The sequence below is a fragment of the Bos mutus genome, chromosome 18, assembly GCF_027580195.1.
Source record: "Bos mutus isolate GX-2022 chromosome 18, NWIPB_WYAK_1.1, whole genome shotgun sequence".
NCBI lineage: Eukaryota > Metazoa > Chordata > Mammalia > Artiodactyla > Bovidae > Bos > Bos mutus.
This window is the reverse complement of record NC_091634.1, coordinates 11690298-11712471: the sequence shown is the minus strand read 5'-3', so window position 1 is coordinate 11712471 and position 22174 is coordinate 11690298. Positions and strand designations below refer to the sequence as shown.

The 22174-nt window shown below is 57.1% G+C and overlaps 2 protein-coding genes across 4 annotated transcripts in view; one reads left to right on the top strand and one right to left on the bottom strand.

Moving 5' to 3' along the window:
* Window positions 1-629: 629 nt before the first annotated feature.
* On the bottom strand, window positions 630-6102 carry ZNF574 (zinc finger protein 574). Of its 2 annotated transcripts, none has more exons than XM_014482667.2 (2): window positions 6042-6102; window positions 630-3598 (listed from the first exon to the last, which is right to left on the bottom strand). In XM_014482667.2, exon 2 carries the CDS (start codon window positions 3576-3578, stop codon window positions 888-890), a length of 2691 nt encoding a protein of 896 aa, XP_014338153.1. In that variant the 5' UTR covers window positions 3579-3598; window positions 6042-6102; the 3' UTR covers window positions 630-887. The 2 variants fall into 2 exon arrangements, with proteins under 2 accessions (XP_014338153.1, XP_005909045.1); XM_005908983.3 differs by having other exon boundaries at window positions 5937-6096.
* Window positions 6103-11632: 5530 nt separating this feature from the next.
* Window positions 11633-22174, top strand: part of GRIK5 (glutamate ionotropic receptor kainate type subunit 5) — a 63445-nt gene continuing 52903 nt past the window's right edge. Inside the window, exons 1-5 of one of the 2 annotated variants that reach the window (XM_070387619.1) lie at window positions 11633-12673; window positions 16166-16294; window positions 16604-16768; window positions 19297-19394; window positions 19491-19656. In XM_070387619.1, coding sequence (XP_070243720.1) covers window positions 16216-16294; window positions 16604-16768; window positions 19297-19394; window positions 19491-19656 — 508 coding nt within the window. In that variant the 5' untranslated portion in view covers window positions 11633-12673; window positions 16166-16215. The remainder of the gene's footprint in view (window positions 12674-16165; window positions 16295-16603; window positions 16769-19296; window positions 19395-19490; window positions 19657-22174) is intronic. The other variant, XM_070387620.1, reaches the window with a different exon arrangement.

The following is a 22174-nucleotide window of genomic DNA, read 5'->3' as shown; positions in this document are numbered from 1 at the left end:
GGCAAACACTTGAGACAAATTAGGCATTCAAATATCAGCCAGCCACCCCAACCACCTCTCCCGCCACAACAAGCAACTGTTGGCTAACTCCAGGTGGGTGTCAGAGCACCTTCCTACCCCCAGAAACTGTTCATCTTCTGCAGCCCCACAGCTGGATCTTGTCCCAGAAGCCACCTCCTCCACTGCCCCGGAGATCATACCTTTCCGAGACGTGCATTTGCCCTCAGGGGTCCATGATGAGAACACCAGATGGCCTTGGAGGAGACCGCTCACATCAGGCCAGAGCAGGGGCAACACGGTAGTAAGAACAACCTGAAGACTTTCCTAAAGGTTCCTGCCCCCAAGCAGAAACAGCTTCAAGTTTTTCCATGGGGCTTTGGGGACCTCTAGTGGTCAGAGAACCACACTGCCCCGACCTATGACCAGAGGGAAGTCACTGCTCAGAGAGCCCACGGACTCCAAATCCTCCTCTTAGGTTCTGGGTTCCCGTTTACTGAGCTCCACCGCTTGCCAGGCTCTGCTCTAGGCACTGGGGATGCAGCCATGACAAGTCAGACCCAAGAACCTGGGGGCTCACAGTTAGTTAACAAGTTCCACCATCCCACACAGTCAGGCCAGACAAAAGCACGTCCATGTCCAAGTCAGTCTTTATTGACTGTTTTACCTTGGGGCCACCAGTGCTAACAGGTGTGGGGGGGCCCAGCTTTATTCATGTCATGTCAAGGACCCTACAGCACCCCCCTCAGAAGACAATAAATCCAGTTACAGAACTTACATGGCAGTTGGGAGCAGTGGAAAGGGGCACAGTATGTACAGAGACCTAAGGGGGCGGTGGAGGTTCTTCAGCAACCGGGCCTGGTAGTGCTGAAGAGGGAAACGAGCTGCAGTCAGCCACTGATCTGGACCCCCTCGGCCTCAGCCAGAGGGTAGATCTCAATGGCCTCCACCAGGGGCAGAGCCTCCACTGCAGTCTCCATCACAGCCAGGCCCACGGCGGCTTCGGCCTCTGCCAGCTGCTGCCGCACAGCTGCCTGGTGCTGCTGCTGGTGGGTCTTGCGGTGCTTCCACAGGTTGGAGAAGGAGCGGTAGCTCTTGCCACAGTCGGGGCACGAGTAGGGCCGTTCGCCCGTGTGGATGCGGCGATGTTCTGCCAAGCGCATGGAGATGGCAAAGGCCTTACCACACACTTCACAGGCAAACGGCCGCTCACCGGTGTGCAGGCGGCGGTGGTCCTTCAGGTGGGTACTCTGACGAAAGGCCTTGCCACAGTCAGGGCACGGGTACGGCCGCTCGCCGGTGTGGATGCGCCGGTGCACCTGCAGCGACGTCTCCGTGCTGAACAGCTTCTTACACTCGCTGCACTCCAGGCCGCGACGTCGGGCGGGGGCCGCAGGGGCAGCGGGGGCCGCGCTCCCGAGGGTTGTCGGGGAGGCGATGGGTGTGCGCGCAGCCCGCGGGGCCCGAGGGGCCGGGGGCTCCTTAGCCAGGACCTCCCCTGGCCCAGCCGCCGCGTGAGCGGCCTCGTGCGCCTGCAGCCGAGCGGCTGAGCCCACTTTCTTGCCACACGTGCCGCACTCGAAGCGCCGCGGGGCCTGGGCGGCTGCAGCTGCACAACGGTGCTCCCGCAGCCGCAGCGAGGAGGGGAAGGCAGCGCCACAGGACGAGCAGCGGTGGGGCTGGCGCCCGGCGTGGGCCACCAGCTGGTGCACCTCCAGCAGCCGGCGCAGCAGGAAGGAGCGGGGGCACTCGCGACACTTGTAGGGGTACTCGCCCGTGTGGTGGTAGCGGTGCATGAGCAGGCGGTAGGGCCGGTGAAAGCGCACCCCGCACTCCTGGCAGCGGTACGGGAAGTGCTGGGCATGCACCAGACGGTGCTGCCTCAGCGTGGAGCTCTGGGTGAAGGCCTTGCCGCAGTCCCCGCAGCGGTAGGGCCGCTCTCCTGTGTGTGTGAGGCGGTGGCGGGCCAGGTTGGCGGGCGAGTTGAAGGGCTTGGAGCAGTCCGGGCAGGGGAAGGGCCGCTCGCCCGTGTGCGTGCGCAGGTGGTTACGCACGTGCGACTTCTTCTTGAACATCTTGCCACAGATGCTGCACTTATGGCGCCGTTCCAGCCGGTGCACAAAACGCTGGTGCCGGGTCAGCTGCAGCGCCTTGCCAAACTCGCGACTGCAGAGGAGGCAGCGGTAGGTGCCTGGGGCGGCAGGCTCGGCAGAGCTCTCCTCGGCCACGGGGGGCTCCGGGGCCTCTGGCTCTCCAGTCTCTGCTGGGGCTGGCTCAGGAAAGCCAAGGACGGGCTCCTCCGGGGGGACTGGTGTTGTGGGCAGAGGGACACCCCCAACCCCGTGGGTACGCCGGTGATAAAGGAATTTGGTGAGGTTGACAAAGGTCTTTCCACACGGACACGAATGCAGAGGATTGGGGGTGTGGGCTCGCCGGTGGGCCAGGAGGAGGGCCTCCGTGCCAAAGGCCAGGCCACAGTCCACGCATAGGAAATGAGACTCACTGCTGTGATCTCCAAGGTGCTGGTCCAGACTGGATGGGCTGGGGAAGACACGACTGCACAGGGGGCACTTGAAGACACCCTCCCGGTGACTCCGCAGGTGCTGCTGTAGCTGGTGAGGTGAGAGAAAGAGCTGGTCACAGGCTGAGCAAAAGAGCTCCTGGGTGGCTGCCCCGCCTGGCTCTCCGCTGTTGTTCCTCCGTGCCCTGCGCCCCCGGCGATCGCGCCCGAGGGCTTCCCCGTTGCGCAGCTCATAACTGTGGTCAGAGGAGGGCACGGGCTCAGGCTGAGACACAGGCACCTCCACCGGCGCTGGGGTCAGAGTCTCCTGCTGCAAGACGGGCTCCTCAGACTCTGGGGCGGGAGCAGGGAAGTGGGTGGCCTGATGCTCCAGGAAGTCGGCTGGCAGCTGGAAGAGCTGAGAGCACTCCGAACACTTGTAGAGGAGCAGCTCCACCTCGGTCACCACCTCAGTGGTGGTGGCAGCGGCAGACGGGACAGCTGCCCCTTCCCCGCCCTCTTCTGCTTTGCGGTACGAGTGCTCCACAGCCACGCGGGTCTGGCCCACGGGGGACCCCACGACAACTGGGGACCCCAGGACAACTGGAGTCGGAGGCTTGGTGGGAGTGGCCCGGAGGTGCGTCTGCCGGTGGTTCAGCCAGAGCTCCTGGCTGGCAAAGAGAGCCTTGCAATCCACACACTCATAGTGGATGGTACTGGAGCTCAGGGCAGGCGCCTTGGGTGGTGGCTCAGCTGGCACTGCCTCCTGGGGTGCCATCATCTTCAGGTGCAGCTCCTGGTGCTCCAGGAGCTGGCTGGGTGACATGAGCAGCTGCCCACACTCCAAGCACTGGTACTGGCTCTCCTGGACGAGGGTCTGATAGAGGCCGGTGCCAGAAGCTGCCTCTGCAGCCACAGTGACTCCGGGGTCAGCCACACCCACCAGCTCAAAGTGCTGCTGGGGCACATGGGAGTTCTGATGCATGAGCACCTCCTCCAGGGATCCATAGAGCTGGTTGCACTCAGAGCAGACATAGCGGTGCTCAATGTACAGGACCGTTTCCTCTGACTCTTCAGTCATGACGGTGGCAACACCCTGGGCTGGGAGATGTGGGGACAAATCATATCTAAGTCACTGATTCTTCAGGCCTTCCCAGAGACAGTTCTTTCCCTTTATCATTGCTCTACCAAAACCCTAGATCAATTTCCCCCTCTAACTTTTTGCTTCCATATTTCTACCTGCACCCCACTCCCTTCCTCTCCTGAACACACAAGAACACCAAGCACAAAACCTTTCCCCCAGTCCCTTCCCAGTCAATCTACCCAAATCTCATCTCTGAATCTTAAATTCCCACCACCAGATCCTTGCAACCTGTTGACTCTCTCATCCTCCTGCCCCACAGCTGGCCCAAGGCGCCAACCTACCACACAGGAACCTCTTCAGTCAATACTTCCTCTACTGACTCCTTACCAACACACTACCCATCCCTACCCCAGATGCCCAGGAGAGTCCTCACAGGCTTGGACCACCCATTTCTCACAGCTCGCTCCTCCTCTGCTTCCACCCCCAGGGTCTCTCTCTCTCTTCACACCCCAACCACTCAAACTGTCCCAATGCCCGACCGCTTTCAGCACCTTTTCATGGTTCAACCTCCCTCCTCTGCACATAGCCCATCACCCACTAACCTTCTCCCTTTGGTGCCCAGGTTCCTCACATCAATAAACTTTTCTCACATTGGCCTAACCCATCTCCACACCCAGACTTTGCCCACCTTAACCACTTTCCCACGATTCCCAGGTCCCTCTGTTCAAATTACTTAACTCCCTCTACACACTAAGGCCCTTTCCCACAATCCTAATAGCCTACGCAGAACTTCTAGACTCATCGTCACAAAAGACAGCCAGAACTTTCTTCACACTTAGACCCCTCCCACCACCCTAACGCATGTCTCCAGAGCACCCAGACACTCTTCCCATTAATCCTCTACCTCTTCTGTGCACTGAGACCTCATCCACAATTCTAAGTCCCTCTGGGGTACCCAGCCCCCTCTTCGTACTGACTTAAGCCCCACTTCTTCATAGACAACCACCCTGGACAATTGAGGGATTCCCAGAACCTCTCTCCACATATTCTTCTTCGCAAAAAAGACCATTCCCATCCTAACTTATTCTTGGGATACCCAGATCCTTCTTTAAAAAAGACCCACCCTCACCCTAATCCATTCCAGGGACAGACCTCGGCACCACCCCCCCCTCCGCCCGGCCCACACACACACACACATTACTAATCTAACCTTTTCTTCCTTGCAGAAAGACCCAACCCCACCCTAACCCACTCCAGGGATGCTCAGATCCCCTCTTGATACCCAAATTCCTCTTTTCTGCAAAAAGATCCCACACATAATCTATCCAATCCAAGAATATCCAGACTACCCCTCATAATGGCTTAGATTCCTTTCCCACATACTCCTCCCACTGTCCAAACCTCATTAAGAATACCTAAACCCTGCATCAGCACCCTAACCCTGACAGCCAGCCAGATCCTCCTTCCTAACAACCCAAGCCCGTCTCATCAGCCTATTATCCCTGGGGCTACCCAGACCCCCTGTCCCACCCTAGACACACAGATCGCTCTCATCACCCTAAAATCCTCAAGGGACCCCCAATTCCTACTCTTCACCTTGACCTAATTCCTGGTACTTTCCAAAAAGACTACTTCTCAAGTTATTCGATAAACACGAAGACCACAGTTTCATATAACATAAAACTTCTTTACACAGAGACCCATTCTCAGGTCTCTCAACCCATTCCAAGAGTGCCCAACGCTCCCTGCTCGCTCTCCCTCCCCACATACTTTGGTTTAACTCTTCACATTAATGTAACTCATCCTCATCCTTCACACTGGGACCTCCACCTCGCCCTAAGATACCAGGCATATCCATTTCCTGGTATCTTTTCACACTGAAGACCTAACTCATGAGCTTAACTCTCCAGGCATAACTAGATTTTCGCTTTACGTCAACTTAACCACCTCCGTTCTCACGGCCGGAACCCCTCCCCGGGTACCCAGCTGTCCTCTAACCGTCCAGCCTTCGTCCTGGGTTGTCCCACAGCCAAGCCCCTAGCCGCGTACTCCCTGGAGCCTTAGAGACCCTCCCGGGGACACTCGAACGCCTCCCTTCCCACCCAAGTACCCGATAGCGCCCAGCCCGAGCCCCGTCCCTCCTCAATCAGCCCTTCCCACGACTCTCGCCCCCTTCCGACCCGCCGCCCCGGCCCGGTCTCCCGCGCACCCCGCGGGCCGTTGGTACCGCTCCGCCCCACCTCCCGGCGCGCGCCCCCCCCTCCGGTCCTCAGTGCGCAGGCGAGGTGGCGAGAGAAGGCCGCACCGGCAGGGTGGGGAGCCCGGCCGGCCCTTCACACGCCAGCTCGCACGTACCCGCCTCCGCCGTCTCGCACGCCCCGGGGCCAGACTCGGACCCGGGCCGCAGCTCCCCTTGCGCGGCAACCCTAGCGCTGTGCCCTCTCTAGCTCCCGCCGTCACCTCTCGCCTGCTCCGCAGCCTCGCTCTCGCCCCCGATCGCCCGCAGCAACGCCCCTCCCACCTTCCTCCTTGGCCGCCGCGCGGATGGCCGAGTGCGCCCAATCATCGTCCGTCTGGCCTCTGCCGTTGGGCCAATCGACGCTCACGTCTCCGAGCCCTGGACCAATAGTATCGGGCGTTGGGCTCCCTCCGCAGCACCCAACCAATCCTCCAGCGACGTTTTCTCACTGGCCCGCCTCCGACTGATAGGGCCCGCCTCCTTACGCCCTCTGAAGGATGTTCCTCCTCCACCTCCTCCTCGACCCCTCTTGACGGCTCGAGAAGGGAGGACGGCGCGATGACGTCAGGCGGCGGAGCGACGTTTCTGGCGCCATCTTGGGGCCGCTGGGCGGGAGGTGGGTCGTTCTCCAAGGGGAAAGTAGGGGAAATTGAGGCACAAACACCAGGAGGGCGGCGGAGGTGGGGGTGCTGAAGCTTAGGAATCCCTGAAGAGCGAAGGGAGAGAGCGAAGCTCTGGTCAGCGGGAAGGGAAGGAGAAAAAGGGGAAATCAGGGCTCTAGACTTTGTTAGAGAAGAATAAAGGCAGAAAGAAAGAAGGGAAGAAAAACCGAGGGACCCTTGAGGGAAGGGGGAGGAAGAAATGTTGGAGGAAAAGCACGGATAGGGAATCTGAGCGAGCAAGGAAGATCTGAAGGGTAAGGGAGGAAATGGAAGTTGGAAGGAGAAACAGTAAAATCCAGGAGGGGCATTTGTTTGGTTTCCTATCGTGAATATTTAATAAGCGGCTGCAATATGCCAAGTCAAGGTTAATCTTTGTAGGGATAGAGAAGGAACAGGAAAAGTCTGTGCCCTCCTGGATTTTAATTTCTGAGAATATAAAAGTATCAGGTTCAGGGCTTCCCTGGTGGCTCAACCAGTGGTTAAGAATCGCCTACCAGTGCAGGAGGCACCCGTTGCATTCCTGATCTGAGAATGTCCCACATGCATCGGGTCAGGTAGGCCAGAGGACAACTACAGAGCCTGTGTTCTGCCCCAAGGGAAGCTAACACAAAGAGACACCTGTGTACTGCAAATAGAGAGTAGCCCCTGCTCCCTACAACTAGAGAAAGCCCACATATAGTAAAGCCAAGTGCAGCCAAAAATAAATACTGTAAGAAAATAAAAGATCAGGGTACACAAGTAGCTGTAGACAGCCAGTGACAGTAGTTGTAAAGAAAATAAAGCAGGGGGACGGAGGACATGGACTGATCTTGGGTGGCAGGGGGGCCTCTTTCTGAGGTCACTGAGGGATGACAGGAAGGAGCCAGGAAGGAAACTGCTGTCGGGGTGGGGAAGGTACCCAGATGGATCCTCATTTTTCCCCAGACTCCTTTCAACTCAGGCTCTGGTCCAGGAGAATTTCAAAGTAAACCAAGTCCAGGACAGTGATGTTCCTGCCTTCATTATCAAGGCTTTCAGAGCCAGGAGAGAGGAGATGGCAGTGGGAATCTCCTGGGCCCCCTTCTCTCCCTGCCATGATACCCCTAGGCTTCCTCTAGCCCAGGCCAGAGGTCTGAATTCCTACCTTTTGGGAAATCTGGCCCCTACTCCACCTCCCATACTGAAGAGTCACTAAGGTCTCAGGCCAGGCCAGCTAGCTCTGGCAATTCCATTTGAAGAAACAAGATGTGTAGGGGGTTGCTGCTGCTGCTGCTGCTGCTAAGTCACTTCAGTCGTGTCGGACTCTGTGTGACTCCAGAGACGGCAGCCCACCAGGCTTCCCCGTCCCTGGGATTCTCCAGGCAAGAACACTGGAGTGGGTTGCCATTTCCTTCTCCAATGCATGAAAGTGAAAAGTGAAAGTCAAGTCGCTCAGTCGTGTCCGACTCTCAGCAGACTCTCAGGTGCCATTGCCTTCTCCGTGTGTAGAGGGTAGATGACCTGAAAGACAACCAGGGTGAGAACCTGAAGGTGGTGACCCTGTAGTGTCTGGACTGTATTCCACTTTCTTCTAGGGTGCTCTTTTTCCAGGCTGATGGCTCAGAAGCTCAGGAAGGCTGGAATCCCCATATGTTTGAGGAGCTCTGGACTACTCACATCCCCTTATGGATGGCCCTCAGGGCCTTGGAAGCAAGTTGCCTCCCACCCAGCACTGCAGTTGCCAGAGCTGCTCTACTCCCCAAGGACAGGAGGGGACCTGCAAGAGATTCTATTGTTCTAATTGCTTCCCCTCCCTCCATTGCTAAATGTCCACCAACAGATGAACGGATAAAGAAGATGGGGTATATATACATAATGGAATACTACTCAGCCATAAAAAAATGAAATAATGTCAGTTTGCAGCAATATGTATGGAATTAGAGTTTATCATAGTAAGTCAACTAAGAGGAAGACAAATTCCATATGATATAACTTATACATAGAATCTAAAACATGACACAACAGAAGATATCCATGAAGCAAACAGGCTCACAGATACGGAGAACAGACCTGTGGTTGCCAAGAATGTGGGGTGGGAGAATGAAATATTGGGAGCCTGGAATTAGCAGATAAAAACCATTAATATAGGATGGATAAGCAACAAGGACCTACTGTATAGCACAGGGAATTCCATTCAATATCCTGTGATAAACCATAATGGAAAAGAATATGAGGGGACTTCTCTGGTGGTCCAGTAGTTAAGAATCTGCCTTCCAATGCAGGGCATGCAGGTTCAATCCCTGGTCAGGGAGTTAAGATCCCACACACCTTGGGGCATCTAAGCCCATGCACCACAACTATAGAGTCCATACGCTGCAAACGAAAGATCCTGCATGCTGCAACTAAAACCCAACATAGCCAGATATATAATAATAAATACTAAGAATGTTAAAGCATATATATGTGTATCTGAATCACTTTGCTGTACAGCAAAAATTAACAACATTGTAAATCAACTATAATAAAAATTTTAAAAAATTTTAAAAAAGTTGTGTAAGAGTTATTTTTATTAGGATCTCAAGTGCTTCCTTTTTAAAACAATTTATTTTGGCTGTGCAGCATGCAGGACCTTAGTTTCCAACCTAGGGATAGAACTCATACCCCATGCATTGGAAGCGTTGAGTCTTAACCACTAGACCACCAGGGAAGTCCCTATGTCTCATCATTAGGAAGAGACACAACCAGGATACTAACACAGGAGTGCACTCCAAGATCTACACTCTTAGGTCCCACTCAGGTGGGACATCCAGAGCCTCATACCAAATGGATGCATGCAGTGCATGCGTGCTAAGTCACTTCAGTTGTGTCTGACTCTGCCACCCTATGGAGACGGCTCTCAATGGCCTAGTTTGAGCGCGTCCCCATCTCTGAACTGATCCCTGTGGCCAGGACGATGTGGTTCTTTGATCCTGAGTCAGGAATCAATCAGTTCTGGGAACCATGTGGTTCCCTGAGGGAAAGTTCAAGTTCTGCCATGGGGATGGGCACTGGGCAGGTAAAAACAAGACTCTGCCCGCCTCCCAGCCTGGAGATACATGCATGTATAAGGAGAAAGAAAAGGGAAGAAAGAGAGCCAGTAAATGCAACAGAGGAACAGTATTTGGGGTGTAGAACATAGAGGGAACTTTCGCTGTGGATTCAGGGTAGAAGGGATGTTGGATGAACCCTAGATGGTTATTGTTTAGTCATTAAGTCATATCGGACTCTTTTGTGATCCTATGGACTGTAGCCCACCAGGCTCCTCTGTCCATGTGATTTCCCAGGCAAGATACTGGAGTGGGTTGCCATGCACCTCCTCCAGGGGATCTTCCCGAACCAGGAATCGAACCAATGTCTCTTACATCTCCTGAATTGGCAGGAGAGTTCTTTACCACTAGCACCATCTGGGAAGTCCGGATGAATGCATTATTGCTTTCAGGGTGAAAGCACCAGGGGCAGGAACCAGATAACCTAGAAGCTAGACTCAGCCTTTGGGGTTCCATGCTCTTGGGCAGATTCTCACTCTTCAGCGGCCTCCTTTCCCCACTTGAAAACGGAAGGGTCCAGCTTGACTTATCTTTTTGCTTATACCTTCAGCTTGGAATTCCCAGTTTATCTGGATTGACTAGGTCGCTTCACTTCAGATGATGCAGGAGTAAGCTGAGGCCTGCATCAGTTTTTCTGGAGGTGGTGGCACGGGACTAGGGCATCTGGGACAGGATCAGCTTAGAGAGAATATCATTCTATGCTGGGGTCCCTGCATAAGCAATGGCCTGGAGGCCACTGTAAATCTGGGCTTTCAGACCTAGCTGGAGCTGAGAGTGGGTGTTGGGGGTTCCTTAAATCACGTGAGGAGGGGTATGCAAAGTCAGAGGTCCTTCAGGGTCAAATATATGTGGCAGATGTATGTTGGGGCCACCCCACATGCCAGCTGCAGAGGGACTTCTGTGCCAGGCCGATGTGAGAGTTGCCACGTGCCGACTGTGTGCCTTCTCGCGAGGCATGCAGTCACGTGTGCTGGGGGCTGCACGTGAGTGAGTGCATTAGTGTCTCCTCCCCATCACGAGCATTGGGGGTGGTGGTGAGTCACGGACTCAGCCTTCAGCACCAACTGTCATGTTCCTTCCCCCCAAATTTCACCCCCCACCCAGCCGTGCACCACCCACCCCCACTCCTGCTTCTCTCTGCCATACCCCTGCCCTGCTCAGCTCTCTCCCAGAGGGAGGGGGTCTCCCACTTCTGTGGGCTCTGCCCTCCAGCTCCCTGACCTTTCCCACTGCCTCTATGCTCTGGTGGGTGACTCTCCTCCCCACCCACTCAGGTCCCCAGGATTTCTCTGCTTCATGGAGAATTCCCCTACTCACCACCCATCCCTGCCTCTCCTTGGGGGCTATTCCTGTTTCTAGGGGCTACTCCCTCTTTCCCCCAGGCCCGCTGTGCCTGCCTCAGCGGGTCTTTTGGGTCCTCATTCTGCCTTTCTGGATTTTCTGGCCCCTGTGGGCCTCCCTCCAGGTCCATGACCCGCTCCCCCTTTCCCTGGCCCTCCTCCCAGTCTCCGTGATGTGCGCCCTTGTTCCAGTTTCTGTGGGCCTCTTCTCCCGTCACCCCAGACCACTCCCCATGTCTTCTGTGCCCGAGGGCCTCAGTCCACCAGCTTCCCTCTGTCCCCCTCTTCACGAGGGGCTCTCTGGGTCCACCAGCTGTCCTTGCCTCCGAGGTCCTTAGTTTGTCTCTGTGGTCTGCTCCCTTGTCTCGATGGCCCTTTCTTTGCGCTGGGCTTCTTCCTGTCCTTGTCCTTGTGGGCTTTGTGGACCCTGGTCCACCTCTGTGGCTCTTGATGGCTGTCTTGCCGTTTCTCTGCATTTTTCTTCATCTCCGTAGCCCTCTCCCCCAGCTGCATGGCCTTCTCCCCAGGTCTCCCTGTCTCTCAGTCTCTGTCTCCTGTGGGCGCCTGTGCCCAAGGGCTGCCCGGGCAGGGCGGTGGCATGGTGTGGTGGAGGAGGTGGCCCGAGGGGTGGGCCCTCTGTCCAATGCAGCGCCTTGCCCTCATCAGCATTCTCCTCGCGGGGGCCCCCCAGCCGGACCAACGGGCTCCCCCTCCCCCGACTCCCCTCCCTCCGATCTCTCCCTCTCTCTCCGTCTTCCTCTCTCTCTATCTCCGCCTGCCTCCCTCCCTTCCTCCTGCCCGCTCTCCTCCCTGTCTCCCTCCCTCTCTCCCTCCTCTCTCCCCCCGCCCCCCTGCGCTCCAGGACCCAGCGCGGGCGGCAGGCGGGCAGGCAGGCGGCGGCCTCGGAGGGGAGAAGAAGTGGCGGCGGCGGCGGCGGCGGCGGCGGGGAGGGAGGCCCAGCTGGGAGCCCGGAGCCGGCGGCTGCTCCTCGCAAGGGACCAGGAGTCCGTGGCCAGGCCCTCCCGCCGAGGCCCTGCGCTGGGCGCCCCGGGACACCCCACCCTCCTCCGCCTTCCTCTTCCACCTGCTCCTCTCCATCCTCCCCTCCCTCCTCTTCTCCATCTCTCCACCTCTCCGGCCCGGCTCGTCGGCGGCGGCTCTTCTCGGGGTCTCCCAACACCCCCTCCACCCCGGCCCCGCCACTCGTCCGCCTCTCCCCGCCCCCAGCATGCCTTCCCGGCGCGGGCTGAGGGCTTGAGGACTCCAGGCCCCAGCCTCCTCATCCAGGGCCGGCCCGGGCTCCAGGGGGGAGGGGGGAAGGGGTGGCCCCCTCCCCCCCCAGCCAGCCCTCCCCTCCCCCACCTCTCCTGATGGCCGGCTTCCCTGTCGCCACCCAGGCCTCGCCCCCCGTGGCCCCCCCAGGCCGGCCCGGCTAGGGGAGGGGGCGGGGGCCCTTGCCTGGGCCGGCTTCCCCCTCCCCCGGCTCTGCCTGTGCCCCCTCCCTTGCGTTTTCACCTTCCTGCCTCCTTCCCCTCTCCTCTCTCCCCTTCCCTCCTCCATTTTCTCCTTTCCCCTTCCTCCCCTCCCTGCCCGCCCTCTTCTCTTCCACCTGTCCTTCCTCCTTGCCCCCCCGGGGAGCCCCCTGTTTGGGATTAGTTGGGGGCCACCGCAAGAGGCGGGGGAGGGGGCCCTGTGGACTGCCCTCTCCCCCCGCCCCAGCCACGCCGCCCAGCGCCGGAGCATCTCCCCCTTGTCGATCCGATCCTCGGGCCTCGAGGGAGCCCAGCCCTCCGTCCCACCAGGATCCGTGAGTGTCTGCAGGGTGCGGGTTGGGCCTGGGCCTGGAAGGCTGGGCTCACTGCCGGCGGCTGGTGGGGGGCCCACATCCCCTTGATCCCCCCGACCGGCAGACACCCTCCCCCACCAAGGGCCTGCCCTGCACTCTCCATCTCCCCACCTCCTTTCCCCTAGCCTCTCCTTACCCCTTCTTCTCATTGCCCAGCTCAGCCGTGCCCCTCAGCCCCCCAGCTGCTGGGCTCCTGAGGGGCTGATTTGGCTTTGACTCGCGGCCTCACTCCGCCTCCGGGACTCCTGGCTGGTCTCCGCCCCTGCTAGCTCCAGCCTCTGTCCGCGGTGGCCGGCTGTGCTCTCTCACTCTGCTCCCGTCTCTCTCTCCTTTCCCCTGAACCTCATCCTCTCCACCTACCGTGGGCCCCATCCCAGCTGGTCTCTGTCTCCTGGAAGTGTCTTTTCTCCGTTTTTGAATCTCCCATTTCATGTGTCTGTTGGACCTCTCTCTGACTCTGTCCAACTTCTTTCTCTTTGCGGTGAGCCCAGCCTTTTCTTGGTGTGTCTCTATGGACCTCCCGGTCTCCCTCCCCTCCCTCCCGTCTCTCAAAACTCTCCTGTCTCCTCTCTGTCTGGGAGGATCCTCTGCCTGGTCTCACCCTCTCTCCACTGCCCTCTGTCCACTGTTCACTTTGCCGGGGCCTCTGCTCACCTGTCTGCCTCTGTCTCCACCTCTGGGCTTGGAGGCCATCTTCCTTCTCTTACTTTCTGCTTTCTTCCCCCAGATCCACTCCTCATCCTGTCTCCTCCATCCCTCACTCCTTAGCCCCTGCCCTGCTTTGCGGTCCACTTTGTCTCTTCCGTGATGATCTCCCAGGCCCCCTATTCTCTCTTCCCCTTCTGAGTCCTCCCCTTGCCTTGGGGCTTGCAGTCTCTAGGGTTGACCTGCTTCCAGGATGCTCCTCTGTGCAGATGGATGGATGTGTCGGTGCTTGTCCCCTGCCTGTGCCCCTCCAGGTCACTCACTCTTCTTCCCTCCCTCCGTTTCCCTCCTTGACTCTCCTTTCTCCTCTCTCCATGTTGGGGAGTCTGTCTCTCAATCTTGTGTCTGTCTCTCCCGCTTGGTCTTTCCTCTTCTCTAGAGAAGCTGTGTGGCTCATAGACCTTTTCTCTCCATCTCTCTCTTTCCGACTAGCCCTCCTTGTCAGAGTTTGGTGATTTCTCTCCTCCCCTCTGTTCCTGTACCTGTTCATCTTTTTTCTCTATCCCTCACCCCATTTGCCCTCTCTCCTTTGCTATATTTCTCACTTGCCCACTTGTCTGTCTTCCTCTCCTGGCAGGGCCCATTCCGCTCACTCAGCTGCTGTGTTTCCATCTTTATCTGGCTCTGCTTAAGTCTCTGGGCCTGATTCCCTGCCCTCCTCTCTCTCTGCGCTCTCCCTCTTGTCTCTGTCCCCTTTGGTGTCTCACTTCTAGGTGATGTCTGTGTGTCCTTCTCCCTCATTGAGCCCCACTCACTTCCCTTTGGTTTGTCTGTCTTTCTGTCTGTGCCTCTTTGTCCATCTGCTGCCCCAGCCAAGTCCCTTGACTGTCTCTTTCAGCTCCCACCGGTGTCTGCCACCTGCGGGTCCCTGCCCTTCTGGCCCCTGTCTCTTTCTTGGTCTTTATGTTTCTAGTCTCCTCCCTGATTTGTCCCCAGAAGCCCCTGGAGCTCAGGATGACCCCTCACTCGCACCACTCTCCTAGCCCCGCCCTGCACACCCCTGTCCCTGTGAGTTCTTCTGGGTTCGCCCTGCCTCTTTCGGTTCTGCACCCTTGACAGGCCTTCACCTTCGATGCAGATTACAGTCCAGAGGCCCCAGGTGGTCCAGCAGGCCCTCCTACCCCCAGCCTGTCTTTCCCAGAGGTCCTGAGAGAGAGGGACCTGTTCAAGGTCACCTGGGAGGTGGCGGCAGAGCAGGGACCCAGGGAGTCTCTGGCGGCCCTGGCCTAGGTTTTTCTGGCTACAAGGGATGATGTGAAGTGTTGCCGTGTGCTTCTGCCTCCTCCATCGGTGGGTCTCATTCTGCCATCTCCCCAGCCTAAAATCCAAGTGTCCCTTCCCATGGGGCCCGGCCCTTGACCAGGGGAGCCATGCAATTGGCCAGACTCATCCCTGCCCAGTGGTCCCCCTACAGAAGGCAAGGGCACTGGAGCAATTGTGGGAAGCAGAGACTCACTGGCTCCCACTAGTCTTCAGCTCCCTAGAGCAGGGGGGTGCCATAGTTTGGCACGCGATTCAGCAGATAGTGCCCACCGCCCCCCCTGCTTTATTCACTCCTTCCATCCAGCTTACTGGTGGCATCTCGAGTAGATTTGTGTCTTCTCTCCATTCTGTGTCCCTCCTGTGTCTTTTTTGTGTGTGTCACACTGCTTGGCATGTGGAATCTTAGTTCCCCTACCAGGGAGTGAACCTGCGCCCCTTACACTGGGAGCCTGGAGTCCTAACCACTGGACCACCAGGGAAGTCCCCTCCTGTGTCTTGATTTCCCTCTCTTCTACCTGCCCACTCTCTTCCTCTCCCTGCCCTGCCTGTTCTCACTCTGTCTCCATGTCTCCCTGTTTTCTGTCTTCTCCTTCTTTTTCCTAGTCCTGTCCTCTTCTTCCTACAACTCTCCTTCTCTGTTTCTCCCCATTACGAGAGAAATGTTTCTCTCCATTGTTTCTCCCAATTCTCTTGTCTTCGCATCATCTTTCTGTTCCCTTATATCTTGGCCTATTTTCCCTTTTTCCTTTCTTGAGTTTCTTCATATCTCTGCCACCCCCAGCCTCTCTTCTTTCTCTCTGTCTGTTTTTGTCTTTCTCCCTCATTACTCTTTTTTTTTCCCCTTTTTTCTTTTTTAGCCCCTTAGGTGCCTTGGATCTTCCCATCTGTCTCCATCTGTGTGTCTCCATGTGTCTTTCTCTTCCCAAGTTTCTTAACTCCCGGATACTTTCCCCTCCAGACCCCGGATGTCCAGGCTCCTCTCCCCGTGGGATTGTGGGAACCAGGGACGTCAGGAAGGTGGCAAGTGAGGCCTGGGATGGGGTTGCCTAGCAACCACTGCATCCTCTCCAGCCGGTTTCTGTTGCCTAGTAACGGCTGCCTGCCCAGAGACAGGGGCGGAACTGGGTGGGGGGTGGCACTTCCTGGTTTCCTATTGGGGTGGAGATAGTCCCTGGAATCTGCTCTTACCTGAGATCCTCTTCATATCTCCCTCCCATTTGGGTAGCTGTGAACATCCTCCATCAGTGCTTCTCCCCCTTGGTGCTGGGGTGCTGTGAGCCTCGGCCCCCACCACTGCTAGTCTCCGGAGTCTTGGCGCCCCCAGCGATGGCTTCAGTACTGTCAGCTCTAATGAGGGCAGGGCCCTTCGGAGCTCAGCAACTGCGTCCCAGGCTCTGTGGTCACCACCCCATCCGGCAGTCCACAGAGGGGCTCAGAAGCCCCTGTTTTGGCAATCTCCCCGTGGGCGGGGGGGTCTCCCTGCAGGTGGCGAGTGGGGGCCGCGGCAGCTGCGTCCCCATGAGGAGGGGAGGAAGATGCCGGCTGAGCTGCTGCTGCTGCTGATTGTCGCCTTCGCCAGCCCCAGCCGCCAGGTGCTCTCATCACTGCGCATGGGTGAGGCCCTGAAGCCCCCCTCCATCCTGCCTCCCCACAGACCCTCCCACTGGGCACTGGGGCTCTTCTCTGATCATGCCGGTCCCTCAGGAACCCAGGGATCCGGGCCGCAGTCTGGCAGCCCCTGCCCAGCTTCTTCCTCCCCCTGAGCCTAGGAGTCAGCATCCCAGGTCTCTCCAGGCTCAGATGCAGGCGTCTGGACCCCTTCACCCCACCTCCAGCCCTACCTCAGAGCCAAGGAGTCCAGGAGCCCAGCCCCTCCTCCCTCAGGACCCAAGAGTATGGTCCCCAACTCTTGTGTTGCCTCAGCTGCCATCCTGGACGACCAGACCGTGTGTGGCCGCGGCGAACGTCTGGCCCTGGCCCTGGCCCGGGAGCAGATCAACGGGATCATCGAGGTCCCAGCCAAGGCCCGCGTGGAAGTGGACATCTTTGAGCTGCAGCGGGACAGCCAGTACGAGACCACGGACACCAGTGAGCAGGGCCACGGGGGGGCGGGGGTGAGGCAGGCCGGGCTGCTGCCTCCATCCCTCCCTCAGCCTGCCCTATTCTGGGTGCTGCCCTGGAGGACCCGAGGGCCTCATTTGAAAGACAAGCTTCATGACTGGCTGGGGATGCTTAGCCCCCAGAGCTAAGTAACGAGGGGCCCAGGCAGTGGGGCTGGAGGCCTCAGGGGCAGGGACAGCAAAGGTGTTCTGGAGAAGACTAACCTGAAGCTGAGCTCTGAAACATGAGCAGGATCTAGAAAGAGAGGCATTGCTCAAGATCCAGCCTGTGAAACACAACCAGCCCTCTAATAGGGGTTCATGAGTCTATTGAGTTCTCACAGAGTGAGTGAATATCCCTTGAACAGACGTGCTGGGACACAGACTAGTGGACCTTCAAACGAGTTTTAGATTTCTTCCCTGCAGACCTTATCAGAACCTTTATTTTGTTGACGTTTGTTTCAGATCTTTGAAGGGCCAAATGGGCTCCAGTGACTCCTGGACTTTTTTGGCTGGAGTAGCACAGAACACAAATTGAGAGACTGGGTTGGAGGGTGTGGAGGCAGATGGTGTTCCAGGCATGTGCCTGTAGTCTGGAGCTGGGGCAGAGGGGAGGACTGAGTGTTTGGAGGCAAGGAACATGATGTGGGGTTGCACTCAGCCTGACCACCTGGGCTCAGTACCTGTTTGCAGGGATCGTGAGAGACTAGAGTATAGCTGGGTGATGGGAGGTGAGGCTGGGCAGGTTGACAGGTCAGCTCGAGGAGGCTGAAAGATGCCATCTTCACCTGCAGGCAGCGGGGAGTCATTGATGGGTTTGGAGCAGGGAGCTGGTGAAAGTAGAACTTGGAGGCTAGACTTGGGTGGCTGATGAGGAGGCTGGTGACTGCCTGAGTTGACAGCCCTGAGATAGGACAGGGGAGGAGGAGTTGAAGAGAGGGAGAAAGATGTGAGAAAATCTGAGGACAAAAAAGAGACAGGACTTGGTGACTTGACCATTAGGAGAAAGATCAAAGCTGAGGATCATTTCCAGGGATGTGGTGTGTGTGAATGATCACCCCGGCCCCCTCACCAACACGGAAGGCGTACAGGGAGTACATTTGGAGGAAAATGAGATGTTTAGTTACGATGCTCTTTGTTGGGTGGCAGAAACCCAACTCAGGCTGACTTAAGAAAAACAACTTATCAGGCCATGTCACTAGAGGCCCTGATGCTGGGAAAGATTTTAGGCAAAAGGAGAATGGGGCAGCAGAGGATGAGATGGTCGGATAGCATCACCAACTCAATGGGCATGAATCTGAGCAAACCTCCTGGAGATAGTGGAGGACAAGGGAGCCTGGCATGGTGCAGTCCATGGGGTTGCAAAGAGTCAGACATGACTTGGTGACTGAACAACAGCAAAATAACCTAAAGATTAATTTGGGGCTTGCTTGGATCCAGGTACTCGAATGATATCCCTGGATTGTTTCTGGCATGGCTTAATACAGATACTCAAGTGGTGTTCCAGGGAGCTCTGTGTCTTCATCTCTGGGCCCTACTTTCCTCTCAGTTGGTTTTGTTTTCAGGAGTGCCCTCCCCAGCTGGTGTCAGGATGGCCACAACAGGTCAAAACTTTACATCTCTCCAGTTTAGCAAAGCCAGGGATAATTTTAGCAGGGGACCTGGGGAAGGCTCTCAATGGCCTAGTTTGAGCCCGTCCCCATCTCTGAACCGATCCCTGTGGCCAGGACGATGTGGTTCTTTGATCCTGGGTCAGGAATCAATCAGTTCTGGGAACCATGTGGTTCCCTGAGGGAAAGTTCAAGTTCTGCCATGAGGATGGGCACTGGGCAGGTGAAAACAAGACTCTGCCCGCCTCCCAGCCTAGAGACGCACACGTGTATAAGAAGAAAGAAAAGGGGAGAAAGAGCCAGTAAATGCAACAGAGGAACGGTGTTTGGGGTGTAGAACATAGAGGGAACCCTGGCTGTTGCCACCATGTGCTGCAGCCCACCAGCGTCCTCTCCATGGGATTCTCCAGGCAAGAATACTAGAGCAGGTTACCATTTCCTCCTCCAGGGGATCTTCCTGACCCGGGGCTGCAACGTGCCTCTCCTGTGTCTCCTGCATTGGCAGGTGGATTCTTTTACCACTGAGTCACCTGGGAAGCCCCATACCCTAGGTTTTATGTGGTTAAAAAGGTTGAGAAAGACAAAGGCTGAGAAACCAGACACTGGATTTGCAGCCAGAAGGAGGTCTTTGGTGTCTCCTCTTCCCCTCTTTGTTTCTCTCTTGCTCTGACCTGGCTCTCTGTTGCCGTGTCTCCCTGTCCACCTCTGTCTCGTGGCCCCTCTGTTTTTCCCCCAGCGATGGCCAGGTCAGGGATCGGGCCTCCGGGTGCCTGGCACGGGGAGGAGGATCAGGCAGCCCTGTGTGGAGTGTGGGGTTCTCTCCTGGGCCAGGGAAGGGTCCCCAAGGGTGGGGACAGAGAGGAGGAAGCAGGCGCCTGAATCTGCGATCTCCTCCTGCCCCTCACAGTGTGTCAGATCCTGCCCAAGGGGGTTGTGTCTGTCCTGGGACCCTCCTCCAGCCCCGCGTCTGCCTCCACGGTGAGCCATATCTGTGGAGAGAAGGAGGTGAGAGGCGAGCCTGGGGGGTGGGAGGGCGGGTCCCTGGAGGCTGAGGGCCGGGGAAGGGGAGCAGGATGGGAGCACAAGCTCTTCTCTCTTTAGATCCCCCACATCAAGGTGGGTCCCGAGGAGACGCCCCGCCTTCAGTACCTCCGCTTCGCGTCCGTCAGCTTGTACCCCAGTAACGAGGACGTCAGCCTGGCCGTCTCCCGGATCCTCAAGTCCTTCAACTACCCCTCGGCCAGCCTCATCTGCGCCAAGGCCGAGTGTGAGGGAGAACGGGTTTTTTTTTTATCTCATTTTCACTTATTTGATTTTGTTGGCCACACCTTGCAGCTTGAGGGATCTTAGTTCCCCGACCAGGGGTCAAACCTAGGCCCTTGGCGGTGAGAATGCAGAGCCCTAGCCACTGGACTGCCAGGGAATTCCGAGGGAGGAGGATGGGAGGCTTTGTTTTCTGTTTCCCCAAACTCCTCTTCCCAAGAGATCTAGTCTCTCACAGTCATTGGTGCCCCTGGTTGTAAGGTCTGGGGGAGTCAGACACAGTCTCTCCTTCTCCCCGCATCCCTTTCCCTTTAGGAACCCAGATCTCTGGTTCTGTAGAGCTTCTCATTCCCCCACCCCCAAGGAGACCATTTAATGTGCAGATCATCACTAGGCATGGCTCAGAGCAGGGCCCTGTAGGTCCCAGCGTGTCTTCAGTGAGTAGTGCTAGGCTGGGTCCCTGACTTCCAGGAGCTCCGGGGCCACTGGGTCGCACAGTGGTCGAGCGGTTGTGATTCAGTGATGCGAGCTCTCAGGAGTTGAGCGGGTGGTGATCCTACCCTGGTCTGAGAGCCTCAGAGGCCGCCTCCCAGAGAAAGTGACCTCTGTGCTGGACCTGAAGGGTGGGGATGAGTTGAGGTGGGAGAGGAGGGAAGGCGTGGGTACTGAGTAGAAAGCAAGGCAGAGGCAAGACCCAGAGAGGCTCAAAGATGCCCCCTGTGTGGAAGTAATGAAGCAGGACCCAGAGATGGGGCTCTGTTGCTCCGGGCCTGTGTTTTATCCTGAAGGTGATGTGCTAAATCACTCAGTCGTGTCTGACTCTTGTGACCCCGTGGACTGTAGCCCGCCAGACTCCTCTGTCCATGGGATTTCCCAGGCAAAAATACTGGAGTGGGTTGCCATTTCCTCCTCCAGGAGATCTTCCCCACCCAGGGATGGAACACAGATGTGTCTCCTGTGTCTTCTGCATTGCAGGTGGATTCTTTACCCGTTGAGACATCAGGGAAGCCCAGTGATGGAGGGTGGGGAAAGGACCTGCGCTAGGCAGGGGAGTGTGTCACAAGAAGAGCTCTCTGGGCCCTTTGGCTGCAGTGTAGAGAGCAGACTTGGAGAGTGACAGGAGACGTGGCAGGGAGAGCCCCCAGAGGTGGGGAGGGATGGTCTTGGTTAGAGCTCAGGTGGTGGCTCCTCAGGTGGATCTGAGGAGCATCGTGAGGAAGGCCAGAGGGGTCATGGACGGTGACCAGGTCCTGCCCGAGGAGGAAGGGATGGTCAGTTCTGGGGTACGCAGTGGGTTTGAGGTGTCCTTGAGACAGTCAAGTGGGGACGTCTATGGGGCTGGTGGGCCTGTGGGTGTGCAGCTGGAGAGAGAGAGGACCACGCTCAGTCACCTCCAGGAAGAAGTCCCCTTTCGTAAGGTATTTCCTGCACTTGGCGTGGTCCAGACATTCTTCTTGGTCTTAGGTATCAGGCTGTGCGTGAGCCAGGCCAGGGGTCCCTGCCCTTGTTAGAGCTAATGAGAGGAGCCAGGTGGTAAACATAGAGAAGATGTGGTCCAGTCAGCAGTGTTGAGTCCTGTGGACAGGAACTTCCCTGGCAGTCCAGTGGTTAAGACTCGACTTTCCAATACAGGGGCTGTGGGTTTGATCCCTGGTTGGGGAACTGGGATCCCATGTTGCACAACACAGCCAAAAAAAAAAAGTATATATATATGTGTATGTTTGTGTGTGTGTGTGTATGTATATCTATATCTATATCTATCTATCTATATATATATATAAAGTTCTGTGGATAAATAGAGGAAGATGACAGGAACTTGGAGAGCTGGGGCAGTGGATGGTATTTGAAATGGGCTGGTGGGCTTGGGCCTTGTTGAGGAGGTGACATTTGAGTAGAGATCTGAAGGTGGTGAGGGAGGGAGCTGAGTGGGGATCTGGAGAAGAGTGTTCCAGGCAGAAGGGACAGCAAACGCCGAGGCCACTGGGGGTGTGTGTGTGTGTGTGAACGAGGAGGCTAGCATGGCTGAGAGTGAGTGAGAGGAGCTGAGGTCAGGGAGATGAGGCGCGTGGGCAGATGGAGTGGGGCCTTGGGGGCGGTGAGGACTTTGGCCTTCACTCTGAACAAATGAGAAGGCGTCGGAGGGTTTGGAACAGACAGGGACATGCCTGCTTACAGCAGTTCTGGCTGCTGCCCGGGGAACAGGCTCTCCTGGGGGTGCGGGGCGGGTGCGGCAGTTGTAACAGGCAGGAGATGGCAGCGGCCTGGGCCAGGGCGGTGATGGTGGCTCAGTGCCACGGGGTATGCTTTGAAACTCGAGCCTGGGTGGATTGGGCGCTGATGTGAGACGGAGAGGAAGCCAGGCTGCCATCAAAGGTTTTGGCCTGAGCGCCTGGCCGGCTGGAGTTTGTGCACTGACCCCGAGAGACTGCCGGTTTGGCGAGAAGAGAAGATTGTGGCTCCACACGTGCAAAGTGTGCGTGCCTGTGACGCAGCCCATTGGGGGCAGAAAGGTGGCAGAAGAC